Source organism: Hypomesus transpacificus, chromosome 7 (genome assembly GCF_021917145.1).
Source record: "Hypomesus transpacificus isolate Combined female chromosome 7, fHypTra1, whole genome shotgun sequence".
NCBI lineage: Eukaryota > Metazoa > Chordata > Actinopteri > Osmeriformes > Osmeridae > Hypomesus > Hypomesus transpacificus.
In genome coordinates, this window is record NC_061066.1 from 8,626,114 (window position 1) to 8,645,393 (window position 19,280).

Genomic DNA, 19,280 nt, shown 5'->3' on the forward strand with positions numbered 1-19,280 from the left:
CATTGATGGAGGAGGTGTACTTCCAAAGTCAGTCAATCAATCAAGCAATCAATCAGTCCATCGGTCTGTCAGTCCATCAATCAATCAAACGGTTCATCAGTCTGTCAGTCAAGTCAGTTTATTAGCCAGGAAATGTCAGGTAACAGCAAACAGCTGTGTGTGTTTGTGTGTTTGAGAAGCATCCATGCCTTCCTCATCTCTTGGTTCTGTCCATACAGGCTGCCGCTCACCTCTCTGGATTACAGCCAGATATCTAGGAGGCAGAGAAAAACTAATACACATGACTTCATCATTTCTGCCTGACCTTTCTGGCATCCTCTCCTCCCTCTCCTCCCCTTCTTCCGTCATACCCTCCTCTCCTCCAGTACCAGCTCTCCACACAATCTGTGCAGCTCTTTTTTAATGCCTGTGTTTTGCTAACCTCTCTGCCCCCCCCCCCTCCCCTCCCTTCTCTCCATCTCCCCCCTCCCTTCTCTCCATCTCCCCCCCTCCCTTCTCTCCATCCCCCCCCCCTCCCTTCTCTCCATCTCCCCCCTGACTCCCTTCTCTCCATCTCCCCCCCCCTCCCTTCTCTCCATCCCCCCTCCCTTCTCTCCATCTCCCCCCCTCCCTTCTCTCCATCTCCCCCCCTCCCTTCTCTCCATCTCCCCCCCTCCCTTCTCTCCATCTCCCCCCCTCCCTTCTCTCCATCTCTCCCCCCTCCCTTCTCTCCATCTCCCCCCCTCCCCTCCCTTCTCTCCATCTCCCCCCCTCCCTTCTCTCCATCTCCCCCCCTCCCTTCTCTCCATCTCCCCCCCTCCCTTCTCTCCATCTCTCCCCCCTCCCTTCTCTCCATCTCCCCCCCTCCCTTCTCTCCACCCCCCCCTCCCTTCTCTCCATCTCCCCCTCCCCCTCTCCCTCCCTTCCTCGTCTCTCAGGGGGGTTTAGTCATGTAGGGGTTGAATACGGTTTCAAGGTTAAGTGCCAGTGTTGTGTGGTTGGTGGGGAGGCAGAGTTGCGTTCACAGCACCTGAGCGTTTGCGTTCCACCAGGGGTTGTTTCGCAGCAGGTCTGATCACATGTCGTTCCTAATGGCTCCCCAGCCTGAGGAAGGGGCAGGCGGAGTTAATCAGTTGGTTTCTGTTAGGCTCTGCTGGACCCCCCAAGGTAGATTTGAGTTTGCAGTCTTGTGTGTTTATGAAGGTAAAGGATATTGGTGTACAGTAGTGGCAAGTGCTTTCTCACACGCGCACACACACACACACACACACACCTACACACAGAGGTGGTTTCTGAGGATTTTCTTCCATCCCTCTCTCCCACACATTTCCTCCAAATCCTGTCTCTCTCCAGCCTTGAGTTCTGATCTCTCTTCTTGATTGTCTGCACGGTGACATCCACCACCTTGAGCATTCTCTCCAAACCCCTTCTCTCTCTCTTCGTCACTCTCAAGTATGAGATTAGGTGAAAATTCAAGCTGTGTGTTGACAGCAATTCTGGTTGACTATTCCGCCCGAGAGCTACAGGAACAGTAAAGCACATGGGTGTTTGTGTGTTCACATGTTGACGTGTGTGTGTGTGTTTGTGTGTTCACGTGTGTGTGTTTTTGTCTGTTCACATGTTCACGTGTGTGTGTGTGTGCTCAGAAGCAGCAGTGCGTCAGTGGTGATGGCTGGATTTACAGTTCTGTAGCTGTGGAGGCCCATTAGAGTCCTGAGGCCAGATAGGATGACCAGAGGATCCGCCAGTGACCTAGAAACCGGCAGCCCATTAACCCTGCACTGCCCAGCTAATAGCCACCTGACACGCTACACAGGCCGGGGAGCGATGGACCTGCCTCAAGTCGATGATGATGTATGGAGCCAGGCATGTCTGACATCAAGGACACCATGGTAACGATGCTCCTTGTTAGCGCCTTAGCACAGCTAGCTACGGTTCTGGAAACACACACACCTGGAAGATTCATGCTCACAGCGTAGCGGTCGAGCCCAAACATAAAACATGCTTCATGGTACTCGTGTCAGAGTATAGAATGTAGTTATCAGAGAGCCAATCAGAAGATATTTACATTCCCTGAAGGATGATGGATGGAGGTTAGATGTACGACCATCCATCGCAGCCCTGAGGAGATCAGATTGACGTCCCTAACTGTCACTTTCCCTCTGTGACCATGAGCAGTGAACCTTATCTTCCATGAAGATCGTTTCCAAGGTGACGGTCCACCCTGAGACTCAAGTGTGGGACCTTCTCTGCCCTTAGCCAGCCCAAGACTCTCTCCCAAGAAGGGCTGATGTGTGAAAGTCCTGTGTTGGAGGGAGATGAGGAGGAAGATGAAGAGGAGGTGCAGAGGAGGACATGGGGAGGAGGTAGTGAGTTATGGACATGAACCCTACACTTGTCCACACTCATTTTCATCTCCAAATTACCCAGCCTGGCCTCTCCCTGCCATAACTGTAAATCACCTGGGAAAGAAGAAATGATTTTGCAATTTCTAAAGGGCAGGAGAGGCACGGTGATGTATTACTAGGCACAGGATCTAACTGAACCAAAGGACTCATTAGAGACCATCAATACATCTGAGGTACGTTGGGGGGGGTGAGGGGGGGGATGGGGGCAGTCAGGAAGAGAGGTGTGTGAAGAGGAGGAGGAGGAGTGAGGGATAATGGCTGAAGGTCCAGAGGTTAACAGGTGAAGAGGACTTCGAGTTACAAATGAACGTTTCTCTTATTCATCCTCCCCCCTCCACCCCACACCACCCACGCATCAGACGTGTTGCAGCGCATCATTTGAATGACGTTGTAGCAACCGCCCCCCACCCCCCCACCCGGTACTGACACATTCAGCAACGAGGTTGATGAATCCGAACATCCGTGTTGGCTGTTGTCATAGCGACTGCTTGACTGGTTGGTGCGGTCTAGGAACTGACGGTCTCTCGGTCTTGAATGAGTGTAGTGCTGATGTGGCTGATTGCGCTCTGTGATTGGGGCGGGGGTGGGGGCGGGGGGTGGGGGCGGGGGAGGGGGCGGGGGTGGGGGCAGGGGCGGGGGGTGCTTTTGTTTTTGGCACCTGGAACCCTTCATCAGCTAAGATGCTATCAGCATGGTAATGTCCTCAGCTGCGCTGCCCCTGCTGGTCTATCTGGCACACTGCTGCCGACGCTTCATCAACCTGATTTTCATAATGTGATTATCCCTGTTGATTTATTCAGGAGACACAAGCCATGCTCCTCTGGTTTGGGTATTAGGCAAGGCAATGCAAATCAATTGGATGCGCAGTCTAGTAAACTTAATTTCATCCTTCTTTTCGTTGCCATCTGCGGTTAAGACTCAGACACGTAGTAAAAGCGCTGACAATAGAAGGGTGGATGTTCTCCCTGCTGCCCTGTTCTCTAAGCGTTCTCTGTAGCGTCGGGAGCTGGGAGGAGGGGGAGTTTAAGGAGAGGACAAGGGAAGATTCTGGTTGGCTAGACGAGGGAAAGAAAGAGAGAGTTAGACAGACAGAAAGGGAGATCGAAATGAAGAAAAAGGGAGATATAATGAGCAAGTCTCTGACTGGTCCCCCTACCAGAGCCTGTTACACTGTGATGAGATCACTGTGATGAGGTAACTGTGATGAGGTCACTGTGATGAGGTCACTGTGATGAGGTCACTGCCAGGACAATCTGCATTGGAAGGCTCACTCTGAGGGGCTACACAATCAGATCATATTGGAAGGAATCACACACACTCTCTCTCTCTCTCTCTCGCTCTCGCTCTCGCTCTCTCGCTCACACACTCTCTCTCACACTGACGAGGGGAAGAGGGATACATAATAGATCAGGTGTCTGGAACTGTTTACAGAGGAGGAAAGTGCCTTTGTGTTGAATATAATTACCATGTATTTCTGGGAACTCATTCCTTCCAGATAATCTTGCCGGATCTCATGTGGTGAGTCTGTCAGAAGAGCCTTCAGCAGCCTACCAGCCTCCTAGAGTCTCTGCCCCCCAGACCCCCAGCCTCCCAGCCCCCCAGCCCCCCAGCCTCCCAGAGTCTCTGTCTCCCAGCCCCCCAGCCTCCCAGAGTCTCTGTCTCCCAGCCCCCCAGCCTCCAAGAGTCTCTGTCTCCCAGCCCCCCAGCCTCCAAGAGTCTCTGTCTCCCAGCCCCCCAGCCTCCTAGAGTCTCTGCCCCCAGCCCCCCAGCCTCCCAGCCCCACAGCCTCCCAGAGTCTCTGTCTCCCAGCCTCCCAGTCCCACAGCCTCCTAGAGTCTCTGCCCCCCAGCCCCACAGCCTCCTAGAGTCTCTGCCCCCCAGCCCCCCAGCCTCCCAGCCCCACATCCTCCCAGAGTCTCTGTCTCCCAGCCCCCCAGCCTCCCAGAGTCTCTGCCTCCCAGCCTCCCAGCACACCAGCCCCCCAGCCTCCCAGCCTCCCAACCCGCCAGCTTCCCAGACCTCAGCCTTCCAGAGTCTCAGCCCCCCAGCCTCCCAGACAGCATGTGAAAAGAGGGATGGTTATCTGCTGATTTAAATATCTCAGGTTAAAAGTAGATAAGTTTGCAGAGGCCAAGCTGTGACTACTGGAGCTGTGTGTGTGTGTGTTTGTGTATGTGTGTTTGCGTGTGTGGGCGTGCGTGTGGCTGAGATAATCAGCTATGTTGGGCCACTCATTGAAGATTAGGCCAGCAGATTGACTGTCAAACCAGTTGTTGTCAAGACTACAGTACAGCTGCAGGCTTTGCACGTAGTCAACATATATAGCATGTCCTGTAACTAAGGAACGTTGAAGAGAACAAGAGGGAACACAGACAGCTGTTAACCAGAGAGTGGCAACAGCAGAAGAAAAATGGCTCCATAAATAATGTCTGTGTATTTACCCAGTAAAAGATGATGATTGAATACATTTGAACCCTGAATGAACAAGATTGAAGGATATATGGTGTACGGCTTACTGAGCGTCGTGGCTAAGGGCCTTTTTTGGGGAACTGTTGGAGAGGGGAAGGGGGAGGGGAGGGGGGGGGGGCGTTAGGATGAGGCGCTCTGTTCTGGAAGCTGCTCCACATTCCCGGCACACAGAAGGATTCTGCCAGTAAGTGGAGGAACCAGCTGTGAATTTGACATCCTTGTTCCGTTCAACATTCGACATGTCACTTTTTTGTCCTCTCTCCATCTCTCCCTCTCTTTTTCTCTCTCTCTCTCTCTCTCTCTCTCTCTCTCTCTCTCTCTCTCTCTCTCTCTTTCTCACACCCGCGTACAACCCCCCTGGACAGGGGACATTCTGAACCAGCCTTATCAGTCATCAGCCTCCACAAGCCGGTGAACGGCAAAGGCTGTCCTTTAGGCCCTAAAGGAAGGGTCTGACTGTGAATCCTGCATGAATTAGCTGATGTTGTTTGATCATGTCAGGATTGTTTGGCAGCTAGCCAGGTCTGGACCAGAGGGCTACAGCACCCCTGCATGCTGTGATCCCACCGTAATGCTGTACTTATCATCAGATTCATCCTCACCAATCCACCACTACATCTGTCAGGAGAAAATGAGATTTTCTCGCTTCACCTAACGTCGCCCACCCCCTTCCCCCCCTCTCCCCCCACCCCCATACGATCCTGTAGAGAAACAGCTTGTGAGAAACAAACTGGGATAATTAAAACCGGAGGAGTTGTGTATGGAGATAACAAATGTTATGGGAGATATAGCTGGTGATGCTGCTGAGACGAAAACAAGTTAGGGTGGTTATTTTATCTGACTGGTCGTATTCTCCGGTAATTGGAACCGACCAATCAGCTCTCTCCTTCTGAGCCTTGGCAACAACCTCCTCAGCAAAGGCAAGAGTGTGCTCTCTCTGTGTGCGTTTGTGTGTGCGTGTGTGCGCGTGTGCGCGTGAGTGTGTGTGTGTGTGTGTGTGGAGGGGAAGGGGGTCTGATTGTGTGATAAGCATGCTGTGCTTCAGTGCAGTCCATACACATCTCCAGCTCATCTCTGCACAAAGCTGCTTTGAGATCTCATCTGGTTACATTTCATCTCTGCATAACGCTGCTTTGAGATCTCATCTGGTAACATTTCATGTCTGCAGTCAGTTCAGGGTCCACCACTCGAAATCAATGAGTGACAGGTTCATGGACATCCTCATGCATTCATTACTACCAGCCCCTACACACACTCACAGTAAGTAAATGTTGACATGGCAGAATCAATACGCACACAAGGACAGCTACAGTAGGATGGGAACAGCGGGCAGAGATCTGGATGCATGCCTGAACATGACCAGGACAGGCTGAGACATAGTAAACAAGGGTTGTAAACATCACAGGGTTGATTGCGTATGCACACAAACCTATGAACATGAACATGCATGACAACAAACTTTTACAAAGTTTCTTACCAACACACTGCATGTGAAGCAGTGAAAGAGAGACAGAGAGAGAGAGAGAGAGAGAGAGAGAGAGAGGGTGAGGAGAAGGAAGACAAGTAGGGGTGGAGAGATGAAGGGAGGGAGGGGTAAAGACTGGTTTTGGCTCTGTATCTCCCCCCCTCCTGTCAGGGAGGCAGGCATGTGCTTCTGTGTATCTGTGTTTCTGGCTCAGAGTCAATGTTTCTAAAAAGGAGATAAAGGCATGCACCTACTGGGGCTTTGGCTCTTCACTCTCCCCTGCCTGCCTGACGCACACACACACACACACTCCCTCTCAGTGTGGAATGTTTGGCTGGTGTCTGATGCTGCTCTGCCCCAGACAGCTCTCTCTCTCTCTCTCTCTCTCTCTCTCTCTCTCTCTCTCTCTCTCTCTCTCACTCTCTCACTCTCTCACTCTCTCTCTCTCTCTCTCTCTCCCTCCATCTCTCTCTCTCTCTCTCCATATCTGGCAGCCTCCAGCCCACAGTTGTCAGCCCCAGCAGGAGGCCGTGTGTGTCACCGGCTCCCGTCAAGAGGGTGGGGGCGGGGGGGGTGGATAGGGAGGGGAGGGGGTTGGGGAGGAAGAGGCTGCAGGAAAGAGGGTGGGGGCAGGTGGGTGGAGGAGAGGAGGAGGACAGGAGAGGGAGGAGGAGAGCAGGAAAGAGGGGGATGGTGGTAGAAAGAAGGAAAGATAGATAGAGGTACTTGAGAGGGAGAGACTGTGAAAGCAGGGTCGTTTGTATGCGGGTGTGTGGCTGTAGGTGTTGATACGTGCATGCACACACATGGGCGCGTGTGTGTGTCTGTGTGAGTTGGGCATGCATGTGCACTGCATGTGAGTCACCCAGCGTGGGAGTTACAATGTGCATCTGTGCCCAGCATGACAAATGTGGACCACTTGACTCTATTTCGGGTCCAGAACTACATTCCTTATGGTGCCAGTTTACTGCTGCTGATGTATGGATATGGACCACAGCTCCAGGGGAGCACATGACCCACAGAATCCATTAGATATTTTATTGTTCTATTTTGTGTTAAACCCTCAAGGTTTGTCTGAATGAGATATTTTCATCCATTTTCTCTTAAAGAAGCACCGCTTGGAAAAATGTAATGGAACAAAAGGACAAAAACGAGAGAGAGACATGAGGCAGTTTGGCCTTTCAGAGACAACCTCTACACGTGGACTGGAGTGTGTTTGTACCTGTCTCAGGGACATCAGTGTGGACTCTACAAACATATGTATGTGTAAGGTCACTGATTATGTCATTGCATTTACATGAAACAAGCTCTTGGTATTCCATACGGTTTCAGTTAGTGGTGGGTATCTGCCACCTGCTGGTTGAAAAGAGAACTGCATGCTGATTTCCCATTACGAGACGAGCATTTTGTGCATTGTTTGACACATTTATTTCCTGCTTAGAAAAACGTATAACTGTAATCACAGTAACCCATCCAGGTTCACTTTAAATGGCTGTTTTTATATCACTCTGCTCTTGCACAGTTAGCATTGTAGCACTGTCAATACACATCCAGGCTCCACATTCACCGAGACGCCACCCGCTTCACAGAGCTCATCATTGAGCTGTCTGCGTCTTTCTATACAACAAAACTCTTTATTTTCTCCTTTGAACCGTTCACCCGTTCTGTCTGTCTTCCAGCCTCCCTCTCCTGTTAGTCTGCTCCCAGCAGTATCATTAGAAGAAGAGGAGGCGTTCTGCATGTTGATGCTCCAATCTTACAGATGTAACTGACCCTACTAAGCTCAAATGGCTCTGCTGAATACAGGTTCTCCAAGTCAGAAGCTTTTCTTCAATCAATGAGGATTGAGATGTTCATCATCTTTCCCAGAGCGTGAACTTTGACCCTGGCGGTGGTCCAGGTACTGCTGCAGCAGGTTCTTCCACTGTTGGAGCTCTTCCAGGCAGGACCTCTCCACTAGCCCGCCAGCGAGCTCTGCCAGCCTGGAGGTCATCTCCACTGCAGGAGCAAGAGAAACACCCAGCTCATTATGGACCGATCGATGGACCTGATGGATGGATGGATGGAGAAGCATACATTGCGTTGCGCTGTGTACTAGGTCCAAACAATTGAACAACATGCATGTAGATGAGACTGCGTTACTGTACCCCTGAGGTAGACAACGTAGGCAGACAGAGCGAGACTGGTGAGCAGGGTCACCACCAGGAGGAGGACGAGGAGGAGCAGAGATCTGGGTGGCGAGGACGGAGGGGAGGGCGGAGGGAAGGTTTCCCCGCTCTCCTCCACACGGTTACCTGCAGACACATCTCTGATTAGCCCACACTGGGTAAGTAGCCCGCGCTGCAGTGGAAAACATATTCCACGCTGCTGTACTCGGAGAACACCCCTCGATACCACCAGCGTTGTACAGCTAAAATAGAGTCCTGGATCCACCTGGTGTGGGCTTGTCTTCTGAAGTACCTCCGGTCGCTCTCTCTGCTGGGGACGCTGAGATCTGGGAGCTCTGACGCGGAGCTGGGGAGGAGAGGACAGGGGAGGGAGGAGGAGAGGAGGAGGAGGAGAGGAGGAGGACAGGAGAGGGAGGAGGAGAGGAAGGAGAGGAGAGGGAGGAGGAAAGGAGAGGGATGAGGAGAGGACAGGAGAGGGAGGAGGAGAGTAAGAGAGGACGGGACAGGAGAGGGAGGGAGGAGAGGGAGGAGGAGAGCAGAGGAGAGGGAGGAGGAGAGGACAGGACAGGACAGGGAGGAGAGGACAGGAGTAGAAGTGGAGAGGGGCGCAGGAGAAAGTGGAGGAGAAGAAGAGGAAAATAAGAGGATTAACTGGATGTGTGACAACAGTCAAATAGTTTGACTTTTGATGAATAACGGCAGGTCCTGTCCTCCCACACAGAACTGGTGGCTCATCATGTCTCCAGATGCAGTGCCAGATATCAGGTCACAGCTCATGAGGTCGCATCACTCCCCCAGAGACGTGATGGAGGCAGCCATCTTGGAGTCCAGTGATTACACTGAGAGCAGAGAGACAGAGAGAGACACTGAGAGAGTCATCAGTCTCCTGCTGAGCCTCTGTCTTCTCAAAAACAGAGCCGTCGTTTTATATGATACTTTTAAACTTCTGCCTTTTTTTAAATTCTTTATTTATTTTGCTATCTCTATTTTCACTAGTCCATATGCTGCTGTGACGCCCATATTTCTCAAACTGAGGATTAATAAAGTGTCTCTCATCTGGGTTTACAGGATCTCTGACACAACCCTAGAACCTCTCTCTTCCTCCTCCTTCTCCACACCAAGCTGGTCCGCTCATTAAGGAGAAAAGGGCAGAGCTCTATAAAGGTGAACTATCTCCTTGGCTCCCCAGACAGGCTGGAAGAAAGGGATGAAGAAAGACAGAGGGATGAGGGAGCGAGAGAGAAGAGAGAGAGGGAGACACAGAGAGAGAGAGAGAGAGGGAGAGGGAGAGAGAGAGAGAGAGAGAGAGAGAGAGAGAGAGAGAGAGAGAGAGAGAGAGAGAGAGAGAGGTACTGCTTGCCGTGGTGTGGAGGTACTGCATGCCGTGCTGTGTCTGGTTTACTGCAGCCAGTCATTATCATGGAAAGGTGTTCTCTCTCACTGTATATTATTTATCCATGTATTTATTCTCAGCATGTACTCCCCAGCCATGCAGTCAGGTGGTGGTGGGGGGGAGGGGGGGGCGCACCTGGATCTTCTAGATTGTGGACATCCATCAACAAGGCAGCAGGGGTCGGCCATCTTGTCAACAAGGCAGTGAGTGTCAGAGGAGAGCAGAGCGGGGAGCGGGGTGCTCGACTGCAAACAGCCACTAATCTCTGCATCCCCGCTTCACAGGGAGATGAGCCCCCAGTCAGGCTCGAGGGCCCTTCAACGACATGGTGGAGGAAGCCTGGAGGGGGAGTGGGGAGGGGTGCGAGGTGAAGGGGTGGGGGGGAAGCTCAGCGTAGAAGTGTGTGTGTGTGTGTGTGAAGGAAGATGCTGGCTGTCACACTAGTAGACAGCACAAGCTGGACCCCCCCTCCCCCCCAACCAACCAACACACACCTCACTTTACCTGGTTAGACGTACAGGTGACAGAGCTTTAGGAGAGATATGATCATACCGCAACTGTTCCTCTCTCATTAACTACACCCCCCCCCGCCCCATCTCCTCTGCTTCCAGCTCTCCCCTATCTGCCTTTCCAGGAAGCCACCCTCCACCAGTCAGTCAGTCAGAGATCACATGAAGCAAACCAGGGCCTGACAGCACGAGGAGCAGATCAGTCCTGCTCTCTCTGAGAGGGATTTGTCGGCTGTCAGAGTAGTCACACACACACGTGAACACACACACACACGTGAACACACACACACCAACGTGAACACACACACACGTGAACACACAAACACACGTGAACACACACACGTGAACACACACACACACAGGTGAACACACACACACACACCTGTGAGGTCCTTGAGGTCTGTGAGGCTGGAGCAGATGTTCAGCTTGTGGAGGTTGTTGAGAGAGTCGGCTGTGTACAGTCTCCTTTCCTCCTCCAGGGAGCCAAAGGGGATGTCCGTCAGTCCCTCTCTCAGTGCCATCTTCAGACAGAGGAAGTAACTAAGTACAAATACTTTGTTACTGTATTAAAGAAGATTTTTTCTGGAAGCAGTACTTTTCTTCACTATTTTTTTTCTGACAACTTTTGACTTTCAGTCCTTAATTAAAAAAATATATATTTTAGAAAAAGAGATCTGAAAAAGGTTTTGTAAGGTTGAAAATAGTTTTCAAAACTTTTATATCTCTCTCCTCTCCTTGCCTCTCTTCTTCTCTGTGTGAAAAAGAAAAACAGGTCTGGAAAATACGTTTTGAAAGGTTGAATTTTATAAGAAAGCGATAACCCTTTGTATGTAGTGGATGTATGTTGCTAAGAGGTTTATCCTGTACAAATCCGAGCCCTCTCTAGACAGGGCTACTTCAAAAGGGCAGGGCTGTTGGGGTAGTTCCCATGGCCCTGGAAGCATGTGTGCTATCCAGGTTACAGCTGGCCTGCTCCATCACACCCATAGAGAGACAAGCTGACAGGCACAGGACTCACAAAACAAACACCCCTGTTCAAATCAGTGGGAACTTCCTACTTTTTTTTCACCTTGGCAACATCAACGATGATGCATGGTTGTGACAGAAGAGCTGAGTTCAATGAGTTCTATTTCTATGGTAACCGTAGGTTCTCTGGTTGGGCAGTGCCCACAGTGCATTGGGGCCTGTGTGTCTGCCTGTCACTCCACATTAGTGTCAGACAGCCGTGTCACTTCCCTTCCTCCCTGAGAGAAGGAAGTGACAGCCCAGGGCTCTTACTGCATGCCACTGGCCTCGGACAGGGACTGGACCTCTCTTACTCTCCCTCTCTTTCTATCCCTCTCCCTCTCTCTTTCTCCTCCTCCTCCTGTCACACACACACACACACACACACACACACACACACACACACACACACACACACACACACACACACACACACATGGTGGAATTCTCACGTTAAAGGTTACAGCTGTGCAGAGCTGTGGTGGTTGTGTGCATCAGATTCTGCTCACAGTGCCAACAGATGTATCCTGTATGGTGCTTCAAATCTATACTGTTCCGTGCAGTTTGTGCAATCAGTGTGTGTGTGTGTTTGCGAGTGAGAGCTTGTGTGTGTGTGTGCCCTCGTTTTCAGGATGATCCATTTATCTGTGCTAGTTTTGGCCCTAGAGACAGAGTGAACAGATTACAAAACAGGACCACGAAAACCTCCCACTAAATAACACTCACGGTAGCACGTTGAGTAAGTTGTGGTAGTAAGGACAAAGCGTCAGTTGGGCGCAGCTACGGTTCCTTCCTCATCAGACCCAGACCTGTTTCCCCAGCCTTTCCAGAGGGCTGGAGATAGAGGACAGAGGATTTGGGCTGAGCGTAGTCACAGCCCCTGGGAAGGACCAGGAGCACCGCTGAACACGAGGCGGGTTCATGAAGAGCTCACGGCTGCTGCACGTGTTTCACTGCTCTATTAAAAGGAAGCCATGGAGTCAGTCCTCATGGGAAACACAAGCCAGTATGCTAATTAGAAGGCTATTCTTCTGCACAACCGCTTCCCCTTCTCATTCCCTGAATAAACACACAAGGCAATGCACCTGGAACTTTGTTTACACTGTATTATATTTCAGGTAGGTATGTCAACCAAACCGAATAATTTGGACATTGTGGTGTATGCCATTGCTTACAGCTTAACACTGTCCACTTGTCTGGTCGTACAGATGACCTCCAGGTCAATAACACAGATCTCCAGTAACATCAACGTGCTGCAGACAAGTTCAAGAGTCCAACATCACATAGTTCAGAAGAGTTCATATTTATTTGATTTTCTCATCAAGTTTCTTACTGTAACAAAATGACAGACAAAACAAGGTCCGAGGAGAGCCTCGAATGGTCAACTAGTAATAGTGCAACTTATATATCAGCATCATTTATTAGCGTCAAACTGTCACAACAGTTACGTTACACAATAGCTAACTACTATACCATCACAACAATGTTGACAGTCAAGTTGACTATCACTGTCACAACATTGAAACAATATTATAACGTTGAGGGGATAAATTATGTATTTAGGAAGCAAAAACATGATCACCAATATTTACAATAGTTAGTAACAATAGTTTTTAAAAAGCCAAGTGGGTCCATACAATTCAAAAACTAAATGTTTATTACCAAGGGAACGGACAACAAGTGGGAATTTTTATGGAACTCTAGAACTCTCCAACATCGGACCTCTTATCCCTGAACTTGCTCCTGGCCTTGGTGCGGGCCTTGAACGCAGCGGCGTTGTAGAGATGCTGGAGGAGACACAAGTCAAGATTAAGCCAGGTTCAATCATGCAGGTACACAGGGAGGAATTTACTGCTGCCCTTCATTGCAAGCGGCATAGAAGTGTACCTATATCTAGTCTCCAAAAACAAACAATGACCACACAGCCTGAATCTGTCCCAGGGAAGGACAGTCAGGTGAGCGTGTCATCAGTGAAGGACAGTCAGGTGAGCGTGTCATCAGTGAAGGACAGTCAGGTGAGCGTGTCATCAGTGAAGGACAGTCAGGTGAGCGTGTCATCAGTGAAGGACAGTCAGGTGAGCGTGTCATCAGTGAAGGACAGTCAGGTGAGCGTGTCATCAGTGAAGGACAGTCAGGGGAGCGTGTCATCAGTGAAGGACAGTCAGGTGAGCGTGTCATCAGTGAAGGACAGTCAGGTGAGCGTGTCATCAGTGAAGGACAGTCAGGTGAGCGTGTCATCAGTGAAGGACAGTCAGGGGAGCGTGTCATCAGTGAAGGACAGTCAGGTGAGCGTGTCATCAGTGAAGGACAGTCAGGTGAGCGTGTCATCAGTGAAGGACAGTCAGGGGAGCGTGTCATCAGTGAAGGACAGTCAGGTGAGCGTGTCATCAGTGAAGGACAGTCAGGTGAGCGTGTCATCAGTGAAGGACAGTCAGGTGAGCGTGTCATCAGTGAAGGACAGTCAGGGGAGCGTGTCATCAGTGAAGGACAGTCAGGTGAGCGTGTCATCAGTGAAGGACAGTCAGGGGAGCGTGTCATCAGTGAAGGACAGTCAGGGGAGCGTGTCATCAGTGAAGGACAGTCAGGTGAGCGTGTCATCAGTGAAGGACAGTCAGGGGAGCGTGTCATCAGTGAAGGACAGTCAGGTGAGCGTGTCATCAGTGAAGGACAGTCAGGTGAGCGTGTCATCAGTGAAGGACAGTCAGGGGAGCGTGTCATCAGTGAAGGACAGTCAGGGGAGCGTGTCATCAGTGAAGGACAGTCAGGTGAGCGTGTCATCAGTGAAGGACAGTCAGGGGAGCGTGTCATCAGTGAAGGACAGTCAGGTGAGCGTGTCATCAGTGAAGGACAGTCAGGGGAGCGTGTCATCAGTGAAGGACAGTCAAGTGAGCGTGTCATCAGTGAAGGACAGTCAGGTGAGCGTGTCATCAGTGAAGGACAGTCAGGGGAGCGTGTCATCAGTGAAGGACAGTCAGGGGAGCGTGTCATCAGTGAAGGACAGTCAGGTGAGCGTGTCATCAGTGAAGGACAGTCAGGTGAGCGTGTCATCAGTGAAGGACAGTCAGGTGAGCGTGTCATCAGTGAAGGACAGTCAGGGGAGCGTGTCATCAGTGAAGGACAGTCAGGTGAGCGTGTCATCAGTGAAGGACAGTCAGGTGAGCGTGTCATCAGTGAAGGACACCCTACCCTCTCAAAGCGGGAGATCTTCATGGCCTTCAGAGTGGCCTGGTCCACAAGCATAGGAGGCCCCAGCTCAAACACATCCCGGATGAACTCATTAGCCTGGAAAACAGGACGCACAGTACAGCATGACCATCACAGTCGGTAAGACCAGACAGAATCATCCAACCATTAAGACTTACAATAACAGCATGGATCACAAGAAGAATGTTCTGTGAGTCTATGCTCACATCCAAGCTGTGTGAATGGTAGTTTGGGGGTCTGTTATTCTGCTATGTTATGCTGTGTGAAGTCTTGGTTGTTGAAGCTAGTGCCAGCCTGTGTCAGGATGAAGGTTGTGTTGTGGTTGTGTTGTGGTTGTGTTGCTCACCTGGAGGTGGTAGTTCATGCCTGAGCCAACAAACTCCCTGAAGGCGTCATAGGTTCTCTTCCTGACCCAGCTGTCGATGGTCATGCGCTCCGTCCCGAACCGGATGGTCTCAGTCTGGAACGTTCCTTCCTGCAAAACACACAGGGTAAGAGGAGGAGAGTGGGGTTAGTTACATTGGCATTAACCTAGAGACATTTCGCTGCGATTTGAAGGCAAGAATTAAATAAAAACATTCTGAAGAGTAAAGTAAGATGTCAAGTAAGTGTTCCCCTGGTCTCTGACCAGCTGAGGTTCCGTCTCACCTCCACAGCCTTGAGAACGTCCCGGAACACAGACCTCTGCTTCCTCTTGTCAGTCTTAGCACGGTGCTTGTTGCAGTCCGTTGCCAGGGCGCCCAGCTTCACACACAGAGGCTCCCACTGGTCACTCTCAAACTCCTGAGAAACACACACACACACACACACAATCAAGTCCAAATACATGTATCTCTACAGCTACAAGGCCATTAGTCCTGTGTGTGTGTGTGTCAGACGTACAGGGTCCATGTCTCTGGCCAGCTCAAACAGCAGGGCGATGGTCTCCCCCGCAGCAATCCTCATGTTGACATCCTCGCTCTCTAGCAGCCGGGGCAGTTTGGGCAGGTGTCTGACCAACCAAACACTGTCAAAAACCACTCCCTCCCAACTAGCACCATCAACAAAACATAGGTACACCCCACTCACGCACTGACAAAAGCACTTATTTACTCAAGGCTTGGTAATGACTGATCTCAAAACAGATGACGAGAGAAACCCCGTGCCGGTGGTGATCCGAGAGGAGCACCTACTTGTGTATGATGTCTTTGACCTGGCTGGCGGAGCAGATGGTGAGGAGCAGGCCCCAGGAGAGCAGGGCGTTGGTGTGGAGGAGGGAGGTCTGGGGGTTCAGGGCCGGCCTGCTGCCGTCCTCCCTCACGTAAGAGCGGGTGAACAGGCTCTCAAAGCCCTGCATGGTGGCATACACGTCCTGCGGGAGGCACAGGGTCAGGGGGAGGGCTCTGGAGGAGGGCTCTGGAGGAGGGGCTGAGCATGTTGATGCTGGCTAGGGGGGGGGTTACGCTGTGTGACTGGGGAGGTTCAATGTGTACCCTCTAACGGAAGGCCTTCCCAGAAGAGCGTACAGATGCTGCCAAAAGTGTGGTGTAATGTAGTGAACTCATTCCAACTAAAAGGCATCTACATGATCACAAGACTCACCAGGATATCATCTTCTGCAACTAGAGTGCATAGGCCCAAACTTGTAGCAACCTTTTGTGGAAAAGAACAAAGTCACGAATAACTCACTCTGTCTGACAACCCTGAGGGGAAGATTGTGTCCGCCCCAGCCACTCACAGCTTGTCTGGCCTGGATGTTGGCTGCTCCGTCCGACAGAATGTTCTTGAAGATGGGCTTGAGGCTCTTCAACACTTCCTCACTCTCGATGCCAGAGCCCAGCTGGATGCAGAGCAGGCAGGCCAAGGAGGCTGCTGCTCGCTGCTCCTCCCCTTTACCTGGAGGAGGGGGAGGAGTCAGCATGAGACCACTGAACACCTCCAGTCGGGGGGGGGCGGGGTGTGATGAGTCGGCCATGATGGATCTCTGATGGGGGGAGGATGGGTGTCTGGTTACCTTTCTTGAGGCAGCGTTCGATGCTGTCTGTGACTGTCATCCTGCGCTCCAGAATGAACTCGTACAGGAGCCTGGTTGCCATGGCGGTCTTCAGCCCATCCAAGGCTCCTTGTCTGGTCTTGGCACTGGAGGAGAGGAGAGCGGAGAGTTCATATACTAAACAAGGGATTCAATACATGCAAGTCATTAAGCAATTTATAACGACATCAAGTCTGACGATATGAGAGAGCTGTGGTCGTTAAGGAGGATCATGTTCAGCCAGGTGATATGTTTAGATTCTTCTCCTAGTGTCCATTACAAAGCAGAGAAAACCTTGCATGGAAAGTGTGTGTTACCGTGTGTGTGTAAGATATCTGGTTCAGCAGGCTGCCAGTGATCTGGCTGCCAGTGAACCGGGGGAGGCGAGCAGGGGAGGGCCGATGGGAGGGGCGTCCCCTGTGAGAGACGATCCCCTACTGACCTCTTGTCCACTGTGCTGTCGATGAAACCCTTCAGCTTGTACTGGAAATCCTCACTGTCGTCCCCTGCCTCCCCCCCTGGACAGCACCCGGGAGAGAGCACAGGGTGAGACACCGTTCTGCACGGAGGCTACCTCTTTTGTCCACTCAAAACAGCATACATGTTTCGGGATTTTCCTTTAACAATTATGTTTTTTTTTTTACATTTAGACTTTGAGCTTGGAGGAAGGTCACTTAAGCACAAGTGTCGTTCATTAAATATTGACATCTTAAAAGATTGGACTGTCGCCTTGTTCTTTCCAGCTTAGCGACAAGCACACGCACGCACGGTCCCTCACCTTCATCCCCTCCGCTCATGACGTCGCTGCAGGTGCTGCAGTGGCTGAGGGTCTCAATGGAGGCATCCTCATCACTGGACGACTGCACAGCACCATGCTGGCCCCCTGGAACAAACACTCATTCAATTAGTTCCTGTTTCTTCACTAACATAATAGTCCATTCAAATCTACAGGTCAGACTACTTGTCCACAAAATAACAAGTCTGCATCTTCCTTCATGTTGCCCGGACAGATTTGTGAACTCCAAACTCTAGTTTTGAGTGTGTAGTTAATCAAAGCCATTTTCTGTCAAATTAAAGGGCACCCTATTATTCTGATGACTAAGTAAAACATTACATAAAAGACGACGGTCCAAAGTCATACAATTACAAAAAATACTTTACCGTTTGATATTGCTAAAAATATTACAATTCTAGCACACCGGAAACAAATGTTTTTTTTGTTTATACAGTTCCTTTTCTATTTATTGGTATATACACAACAGTTCCACGTACTATTGTCATACAGTTGGTGACGTGGGGACCTGTTTTACAAATTTTTCTCTTTTATTTCCGTATCACGTTGCCCTGGTGAACACCACTGATAGCGGCAGGACTGATTTCCTAGAACTCCAATGACTACTTTCGCCGACCTGCCACCGCCCATAATATTTACCAGGCAAATACAAGGAAATGCCAGTAGCTTGCAAACAAATAAGTAGCTAGTGAACTACAATCAATGGCGATTGACACCCTGACTCTAGAATAATGGTTATAATAATTCACCCTTGGGTAGACTTGGTGGCTAGCCATCGGATTTACAGCGAAGGGGGCCATAAACGAGACAGTTATATAAGCACTGTTTGAGGTTGGCGGCCAACCTTACAACCATGTGGCACATTTCGCAGTATGTCCCCAAATGACCCTTCACTGTTGGAAAGTTAATATTGTATCAGTTGAAACAGACCTGTTTGTGATAAAGTGGTTTGCTTAACATGGATCGATTCTCTTAGTTTTCTGGCAGTGACATGTTTTTGTTGCAAGAGCATAACTGGACTTAGCCGGCAAGACTGGACAGGACGTTTTTCCAACACGTCTTACTTCTTACAAGTGTCGCCATGTTAGTTGGTTATAAATTAAAATATAACATACACGGCTGTTCTTGCTAGATATGATAAGACTACATTCCTTTGTCTCAACAATCTAATAGCTAGCTTGCTATCTGGTAGCTACTAGTCTTGAGAAAAAAAAGGTATAGGCCATGACGCACTGCGTTTTGTAGTTCTGTTTGCGTTTAATGGTTGTTGAACTCAAAACAAACGTCAAATTTATAGAACTACAACTCCTAGAGTTCCAGGCTGTCAAATGACACGCCAAAACAACTAGCTGCTAGCGGTTTGGCTTACCCCGGGTACTCCTCTTCTTTGACCTCGGCATTTTCGTGCAGTTAATTACAAAATGTGCAAAAATCAGCCAATACAAGACCAGTTTTTATTGTATTGTCTAATAAAATGTAAATCTTCCCGTGGCACTGTGGACAAAAAGGAGTTGAAAGCGATCCTGGAGAAAGACTGTGAGCCGAGACGATACATTTTCCCTCAAAAAAGCTTGGGCTGCACCGAAGGCGCGGATCTTACCGCATTTATACGGCTGGCATGTCACGTGTCAATATGGGCGGGTTCTTGGCTGAATTGACCAATTATATGTACGCTAACATCGGAGTGACGTCTGTGAGGGAGGAATTTGACCGCGTAGTGTAGCATCCTTTGTCACGTACAACAGACCCTCAGAGAATTGACACCAACTAGAATCTAATAATAAGAAAAGTATGCGATAAGAGGATAAGTGGATTTAAGTGTGACATGGTATTAATAGAATACAAAAGGGCTGTCCGTATACAGTATAACCACTTG

General features: G+C 50.2%; 2 protein-coding genes across 4 annotated transcripts; both read right to left on the bottom strand.

Moving 5' to 3' along the window:
• Positions 1 to 7,736: 7,736 nt before the first annotated feature.
• Positions 7,737 to 12,650, bottom strand: LOC124469286. 2 transcript variants are annotated; one of them, XM_047022463.1, is made up of 7 exons: positions 12,572 to 12,650; positions 12,123 to 12,354; positions 10,774 to 10,912; positions 10,018 to 10,221; positions 8,755 to 8,835; positions 8,469 to 8,615; positions 7,737 to 8,319 (listed from the first exon to the last, which is right to left on the bottom strand). In XM_047022463.1, the coding sequence occupies exons 3-7, from the start codon at positions 10,910 to 10,912 to the stop codon at positions 8,156 to 8,158; spliced, it is 735 nt and encodes a 244-aa protein (XP_046878419.1). In that variant the 5' UTR covers positions 12,123 to 12,354; positions 12,572 to 12,650; the 3' UTR covers positions 7,737 to 8,155. The 2 variants fall into 2 exon arrangements, with proteins under 2 accessions (XP_046878419.1, XP_046878420.1); XM_047022464.1 differs by lacking the exon at positions 10,018 to 10,221.
• A 30-nt stretch (positions 12,651 to 12,680) lies between these two features.
• On the bottom strand, positions 12,681 to 19,003 carry ifrd1 (interferon-related developmental regulator 1). 2 transcript variants are annotated; one of them, XM_047022458.1, is made up of 12 exons: positions 18,774 to 19,003; positions 17,390 to 17,494; positions 17,054 to 17,129; positions 16,594 to 16,718; positions 16,318 to 16,475; positions 16,182 to 16,232; positions 15,773 to 15,951; positions 15,483 to 15,630; positions 15,249 to 15,383; positions 14,947 to 15,075; positions 14,583 to 14,678; positions 12,681 to 13,183 (listed from the first exon to the last, which is right to left on the bottom strand). In XM_047022458.1, the coding sequence occupies exons 1-12, from the start codon at positions 18,802 to 18,804 to the stop codon at positions 13,097 to 13,099; spliced, it is 1,320 nt and encodes a 439-aa protein (XP_046878414.1). In that variant the 5' UTR covers positions 18,805 to 19,003; the 3' UTR covers positions 12,681 to 13,096. The 2 variants fall into 2 exon arrangements, with proteins under 2 accessions (XP_046878414.1, XP_046878415.1); XM_047022459.1 differs by having other exon boundaries at positions 15,483 to 15,591; positions 18,774 to 19,002.
• Between the last annotated feature and the right edge of the window lie 277 nt (positions 19,004 to 19,280).

Coding starts and splice junctions, on each gene's coding strand:
- LOC124469286 (XM_047022463.1), bottom strand. CDS start 10,912: ATGGCACTGAGAGAGGGACTGACGGACATCCCCTTTGGCTCCCTGGAG. Junction 8,836..10,017: donor CCACAATCTAGAAGATCCAG/GTGCGCCCCCCC, acceptor TCTCCTCCCCAG/CTCCGCGTCAGAGCTCCCAG. Junction 8,616..8,754: donor AGAAGACAAGCCCACACCAG/GTGGATCCAGGA, acceptor ATGTGTCTGCAG/GTAACCGTGTGGAGGAGAGC.
- ifrd1 (XM_047022458.1), bottom strand. CDS start 18,804: ATGCCGAGGTCAAAGAAGAGGAGTACCCGGG. Junction 15,631..15,772: donor GTCAAAGACATCATACACAA/GTAGGTGCTCCT, acceptor TGATGGTGCTAG/TTGGGAGGGAGTGGTTTTTG. Junction 13,184..14,582: donor AGATCTCCCGCTTTGAGAGG/GTAGGGTGTCCT, acceptor TGTCTCCTCCAG/CATCTCTACAACGCCGCTGC.